Below are 7,498 nucleotides of genomic sequence, written 5' to 3'. Positions count from 1 at the left end.
AACAATAGTAAAACTCGTTATTCTTTAATATAATTTTTTCACATAGTACAAACAATTTTTTCATGTTAAACATTGATTATTTTTTTGTAAAATTTATAATTATTAAATTATTTTATTTTTCAAAATATAAACCTATGGATCAGGTTTAATATTTTTTTTTTAAAAAAAAGTAAATAACAAAATCACACAAACTTGAAATTGAAATCACACTTTTAAGAAATTTTGAGATTTGAAATTGTGATCTCAAATCAAAATTTCAATACTGAGCCCCAAATTAGAAGGCCTAACGCCTACTTTTCGCTTGTTACAAAAAGTTAAATCTTTTCTTCTTTTTGGGATCACAAGCAAGCTCTAGTACCAGCTACGTCAATTTTCTTATAACTGATAGATGATGTACATAACATAATCAACAAAAAGATATAATGCAGCATCAAATTTTTTAGATTTGCTGGCAGAAATAGGCATCAAGTTACTAGTGGGAGGTGGCAGGCATTCATGGAATTAGTTGAGGACTCGAGGTGCGCAAAAACTGACTCAGACACCACGATCATAAACAAAAAGGTATAAGTGGAGACTGTGGAGTGTGTTACAAAAGCCAGAATCGATAACATCGACCCTCCTCATAACAAAGACAATCTTACAAGCAAAAGCTTAGTTCCAAATCAAAGTAGTGTGACAATGATTCAGTGCTCAAGTTTGATCAAAGAAGGCATTTTGATGCAGAAAAATTAGCTCTTTTTTGTTATAAGCAACTGTTTGAGTTTAGAAGAAGATTATTGAAACACCCATTGTCAAGCAGCCCACAGCCATCCAAGGACTCAGCCGCTCACCTGCCACGTTGAAGTATAGCAGTTAGCAACACCTTGGCAGAAGATTATATTCACTATCCTACAACAGAGAAATGATTTCCCTGTTTTCTAATGTTTGCTCTCTACGCTGACAACTTTCTTTTCTCGTTATTTACACATCCTATGATAGACCGCAGAGTTATTTGCAATTCATAAGTTCATTTTCTCTAGCTACATCACTTCCATGTGCCTTTAGAATTTTGAAAAATGGACTATTCAGAGATGTTATGAAAAGTTAGTAGGAGCAGAAAACGACGCTTCTCAAAAGTTTGTTAAAGATGAACCTGAGCCAAGGGACAAGCGATCACCCTAAAGTATTAACTTCCTAGTCGAAATTATGCATACACATAAACAATGCTTAACCGCCCTATGCAATAATATCCACTCATATAATGTGTAACAGGTACTCATCTCAGCAGCAGTTCAGCATTAAATCCACAGCTTGCATTTTTAATGGGATTACATGCAAGCAATTTGGTTAAAGAGAATTTTACATACACTGTTGTTTAACCAAAGTAACAAAACTTCAATTACATGAGAAGAAACGAATCAAATGTAATTTTTTTTAAAAGTTAGCAAATCAATCCAGACAGTTTCTAAGTACCAACATTACCAGCATGGTAGGAAATAGCTTTCTTTACCTATTCTAGCAGCCTTCCAGAAGAATCCTCGAAACCTACCATAAGTAGTATCTAATTAGGATGTAAAAAGAAGATCCACTAATACAAACATTTTCAGTTTCCCTTTCAGTTCATGGCAAATTCCTTCCATCCTTTACAGAGGAGGGAACAGAGAAAGTGGCTAAAGTGATTGTTGCTGTCTATATGCAGCACCGGGTTGCCAGTTCAGGCTATCGCAGTATATGAATAATAGAAATTGTTTTAGCTACATGTTAAATTAGGTTTTAGGCCTAACTCACACCCCAAAAGCTAGCTCAAAGGGAGGAGGATTGCCCAAGCCTTATAAGGAGTCCACCTATCTCATTAACCACCGATGTGGGACTTTTGTCATTCTTTAACACTACACATTCTGGTAGACTTACCCAGTTCTTTGTTCAAGAAGTGCCGGAAAATGCATCTTTACATAAGTGCATGTACAAATCCATAACAGCACTACCGTCAAGAAGGAATGGAAATTAAAGAGCGCTGACTGAAAATACCAAAAATGAAAGTATTAGCATCTATTTATATAATCAACACATTATTCTCATTTCAATGCAACTCACCATATCTGAACTTTCCTCTCTTGATCAATTTTTGCTTCAACCAAGTCACCAAACCTACAAAGTAAAGAAGCATAACTTATAGTTTCCTCTCGCACAACAACAACAACATACCCAGTGAAATCCCACATGTGGGGTCTAGGGAGGGTGATGTATACACAAACTTTACCCCTACCGTGTGCAAGTAGAGAAGTTGTTTCGGATAGACCCTCGGTCTCAAGTAAAGCATATCAAAACAAGTTTGAATAAGAAATTCACAAGCAAAGAAGCAAGGTTGAAAATAATGGGCAAAAGAACGGTAGCAACAACAAATAATACGAAAATCAATGCAAAAGAAACAATGGATAATAAAAGATTCAAAGGAATAAGATAATAGAAAAGTAGTAATAATAATATTCATACATATAAGAAAAAGTAGATAACACTCGATTACCTGCTAACATTTTATCCTAATCCTCGACCTCCATATCCTCCTATTTAGGGTCATGTTCTCATTAAGTTGTAGGTGAGTTATGCCTTATCTAATCACCTCTCTCCAATACTTCTTCGGCCTACCTCAATCTCTCCTTATAACCATCAAAGGAATATTATGTTAATGATAAATTGGTAGTGATTCCTCCTTGTGATTTTGAATCATTCAACTCAACCACCTCAAATTGATGAAACCAATTAATACTACAGGGATCAGTTCCCAACCACATTTGAATCTTTCTACTTTTCTTAGCATTTATTTATATTTATATATTTTAAATCATCTTAATAAAAATATTTGATTCTACGCTACAATCAGAGTATTAAAAATGGAAAAAACGAAAAAAGGGAATACCTAAATGAGAGGCAATAGCAGAAATTGTAATGATGATAGTGATAGTGATGCGGGGGTTTCAGATCGCAAGCATTGATGAATTTGAAAACGAATTGCCCTTTTTTGGTTTTGATGGAAAAACACGTGGAAGGAAAATTGGCCAAAATTAAATTTAGATATTTAGTAAGTAGTATTTTTATCAATTTCAAATAAAGAACTTGTTTATTTTTATAGGGGAAGTAGATTTTACTTCTTGTATTATTACATAATAATGATTTTTATCTATGTGTTATTTGACCATGCAGATTTAACCTTTAGTTATTTAAAGTATGCTATCTTGGTTCTTAAAGTTAACGAAAGTTGACTATTTATTATTTTAAGGTACATAAAATAAAATCTAAATTGTTAGAATTTCTTACATAGCAGTACATATATATATTTAATAACTTTTTTTTAAAAAAAAGACAGAGATATGTCATTTTATTTTAAAATTTTAAATATTATAAAAATAATTAAATAATAATGTTTCAAAATTCAAATTATGAAAACAGAAGCATTGACGTAACGAATAAAGTTTTTGATGTATAATTCTTGTGGTTCTTTTAATAATGAGAGATTTAGTGCATCAAATTATTATTTTTTCCATTTTTTAAATTTATTTGAAAAATAAATAAAATAATCGATCAATAATTCACATAGCACATTGTGACTTTGTACTTCGTAGAATAGTATAAACTATTACTACTTATTATAGTAAATCTCGACTCTTAAATATGTTAAAACACAAATTCATTTATAAATCAATTTATTAAAACATAGGAAATTACATAAGTAATCCTCATTTCAAGAAATTTTAAAATAAAAAAATGAAAAAAAAAAACTTCAATTTTAAGGACATGCGTCTATATGTAGAGTACATTGGCAATAAACGACGTCGTCCTCATCTACACAATTTGCTTCACAGACTTTGGAAACTCCAAATCGTCCAGAGCAAAAATCTTTGCATGTTATATCGCTTCGATGTTGTCTGCATATCCCCTTGTAACTTACCGTACACGACTCGAAACAACGTCCTTTTCCTGTCCGGACTATCATATATATATAACAAGTCAGTAATGGAATCAAAATTTTCGTTATGAAGCAAAATAAATATACAAATAAATCAAATGTTAGTACAATAAATAGTATATCTGAAATCATAATTTTAAAAATAAAAGGTTAGTACTTAGAACTTATAGATTAAATTTCGAATCCATTTGTCTTTGATTATATCATTTTATTGTAGAAAAAAAAATGTATCTGATGCAATGGCAATAAGAACATGGAATTAAGATCAACAAGATTTTTGAAGAAATTGCCATCTTTCAATTACAAAATAGTAATAATTAAAAAAAAAAAAAAAAAGTAGTGATGTAGTATACCCTTTATGTGTTTATATATACATGTTAAATTAATGATAAGTATCTCTATTATAATCTTAATCTGGACAGAATATCAATAGTTTAATTTGATTCACTTCTTTTAGAAACATACACATATTCCCATATTCAAATTCAATAAATTCTCAATTTAGGATTGAGTAAGATCTTAATTATAAATAAATTGTTGCTAAACAAGGAGTAAATATAAATTGATTGAGTGACATTAGATTTACAGGAAATTACAAAATAATGTTTCATTCAAATATTTGTCTTTTTACTTTATTATAACTAGTGAGTGATTATGTTTGGTGAATTAATTGAAAAACCATACAAACCACAAGGGTATATTACTGAGATCAAACTATTTAAGAAATAATCTTTAACACATCCTCCTATGAAAGTTTGGGAGAGGGTGATGGAAATGAGGACGACGAGGAGAGTGTCTATTTTTTAGAATTAGTTTAAACTTATATGGAAGCACTCAACTATATAAGTCGTTCAATCCCTAAATTATTATCTTATTCTAATTTTAGTCCTTGTATTATATAGCTAAGAATATTAATTAGACCTTCATTTAATATAAATATATAAGTGATTTTGATCTCTAATATTAACAAATGTTAAAACTATAACATAATCCCAGCTTTAAAAAAAAAGTAAAACAAAAAAAATGAATGAAAAGAGACGAGATACTGAGTTCGTCCGAACCCACGAACCCCACCTAGCTTCGCCTCTGATTACACTGACTAAATTCTGAGGCATAGATCCATAAAAGCGTTGGTTATAAATCCCTTTGTCTTATTTTCTTTGATGATCTATATTGTTCAAATTTATTTTCATTAGCTTTCTAATTTTTTAATTGAGAATATTATGTACAATACGATCTTGTTTCTTCATTATAAAAAGTTTTTTTAGATATGATGTAATAAAATAGATCTTGAATATATGAACATGCTCCTACTAAAAATCTCTTATATTTGTTCGTCTTTTACAGTTATTTTTTTTCTTATTTTTGTTCCGGTCAAATTTTTAGCATTTATTTGTATTAAGGGTCAAAATCACACATTTATATTACTTGAAGGTCTAATAGGCTTAGTTAAATAATACGAAGACTAAAAATAGAATAAGATAATAATTCAGGGATAAAAATATACTATAATCCCTATTAATTATTTTTGGTGAAAAGCAATACTATTATCGACTTATAGTAAATCTTTGTTCTCAAACGCTCTCAAATATAAATTCTTTAATTGAATTGAACATCAATTTATCCTACACACACACACACAAATATATATATAACAGATAATGAAGAAAAAAACACATTTAATTTCTATTATAATATTTCATATGTTATTTAAAATTTAGGAAATTAACTCTCAATTAACTAATTCTTTATTTTTGGAGACATTCAGAGTCCGGTGGGGAACATATACAAAGGATTGCTTCGTCCTGAATTAAACATTTTGCACCACAAATTGTTTTAAATCGTTTAGCGCAATAAGCATAACATTTATCATGGTTTGAAATATCATCGCATATTTCTAGGAAATAACCGCTACATTTTTCTTCGGAACCTGTCATTAATAAAATCAGAATTTTCATTAATTAAAACGTCTTAAAATATAAAAATAAATACAGAATAAAAAATTTGCAAGTAATTTATATGTTTTAGTAGTTTTTATTAAGAGAGTTGGGTTGTAGAAATATAACTATAATGCTTCATATCGTACATCATTCAAAAATTTCTATTATAAATAATAATTAAAAAAGGAGGCTATAGACCATTGTGGACCGATCTTTTTTTAATCTCATGCATAGCTGAAAGTTAATGAGTCGGATTGATTTTTTATTTTTGCTAAGGCTATAATAAGAGAAGAATGCAACGTTGTAACACATGATTTATTTGGACCAGTAATCTTCTTACTTCTGATTGATTGAAACGGAGAATAAAACTCTTTATTTGCTTTAGTTTGCAAAAGATCCCAAAGTGCTTTCGACAAGTAGCATAACTTTTGATTTTATAAAAAGAATCACTAAAATTACAACAAAAAATATATTAAACCAATAATTTAAAAGGTGCAAATTTAGTGTTAAGAACTTTAAGATTAAAATTATAAAATTCAAATCTTAAACCGATTACTTGTCTTCGGCTAAAACATTTTATAGTAAAAAAATAAATAAAAGAGGATACCTGATGCAATGGCTATAAGGACAAGGAAGATCAACAAAAATTTTGAGGACATTGCCATTTTTCTATCACTAATTAAAAAAGTAGTTTCTGAAGTCTATATGATTTGTGAATTTTCTGTGTACACTCTTCATGTTTATATATCAATAGTCAAATTTTGACTGTCATTCTTTTAAACAGGTTAGTTATAATTATAATTAACCATAAATTCAATAAATAGTCAATTTAGGAATGATTAGGATTTTGATAAAATAAATGGCCAAATGTTTAGATAAGAATCCCTTAAATCTAACTAATTTATTTTATAAGTTAACTCACTTAAAAATCAGAGTTGTCAGTATAGGCTGGGCTGGTCTAGTCTAACCCGTGATTTGATATAGATGAGCTAAGACTTTTGGAGCCCATTTTAAAAAAAGGTTTTTTTAGTCCGGCCTGAATAAATTTGCTGATTTTTGGGGGCTTTAGAACGAAAAAATGGCACAGCATAACATATAAATTGACAATTAATAGCCCCTTTTTAATTTATGAAAAAATTATGCAGATAAGCAAACATATACTAGCTAATTAGCTAACATAACTATAGTTTGAATTAATTACGACTCACAGCTTAAATACAAATTACACACACACATACAATTATATAACAGATATACAAATACAATTAGCCTCTCTCCACTCTCTATCCTTTCTCTCCTCACTCTTCCAATCTTGCTCGCCTCTTTCCCCCCTCTAACATGTAGCTACAAATTATAATTAGCAAAATATAACTATGGAGCATAATTAAGTTATTTTTGAGTGGTGGTATGTGAAAATTCCCCATAAATTTATTGGCAAAAAAGTTTTTTTTAAAAAAATATTTATTTGACATCAAATAGCCATGTTTTCTTTTTTCTTGAAAAGTTAAAAAACAAAAAAAAACGGATAATGAAGAAAAAACACATTTAATTTCAATTATAATATTTCACATCATTACTTAAAATTTAGGAAATTAATTCTCAATTAACAACTAAT

General features: G+C 29.3%; 1 protein-coding gene across 1 annotated transcript; it reads right to left on the bottom strand.

Annotated features, from left to right (window-relative positions):
• Nucleotides 1-738: 738 nt before the first annotated feature.
• On the bottom strand, nucleotides 739-2,126 carry LOC107059580 (protein kish-like). Its single transcript, XM_015306266.1, has 4 exons — nucleotides 2,074-2,126; nucleotides 1,891-1,997; nucleotides 1,490-1,524; nucleotides 739-830 (listed from the first exon to the last, which is right to left on the bottom strand). Exons 1-4 carry the CDS (start codon nucleotides 2,074-2,076, stop codon nucleotides 763-765), a joined length of 213 nt encoding a protein of 70 aa, XP_015161752.1. The 5' UTR covers nucleotides 2,077-2,126; the 3' UTR covers nucleotides 739-762.
• Between the last annotated feature and the right edge of the window lie 5,372 nt (nucleotides 2,127-7,498).

Source organism: Solanum tuberosum, unplaced genomic scaffold (genome assembly GCF_000226075.1).
Source record: "Solanum tuberosum cultivar DM 1-3 516 R44 unplaced genomic scaffold, SolTub_3.0 scf00026, whole genome shotgun sequence".
Taxonomy (NCBI): Eukaryota; Viridiplantae; Streptophyta; class Magnoliopsida; order Solanales; family Solanaceae; genus Solanum; species Solanum tuberosum.
The sequence above is the reverse complement of the archived record's forward strand: the minus strand, read 5'-3'. Positions and strand labels throughout refer to the sequence as shown.

Coding starts and splice junctions, on each gene's coding strand:
- LOC107059580 (XM_015306266.1), bottom strand. Junction 1,525..1,890: donor CTTCTTGAACAAAGAACTGG/GTAAGTCTACCA, acceptor TACTTATGGTAG/GTTTCGAGGATTCTTCTGGA. Junction 831..1,489: donor CTGGAAGGCTGCTAGAATAG/GTAAAGAAAGCT, acceptor TCAACGTGGCAG/GTGAGCGGCTGAGTCCTTGG.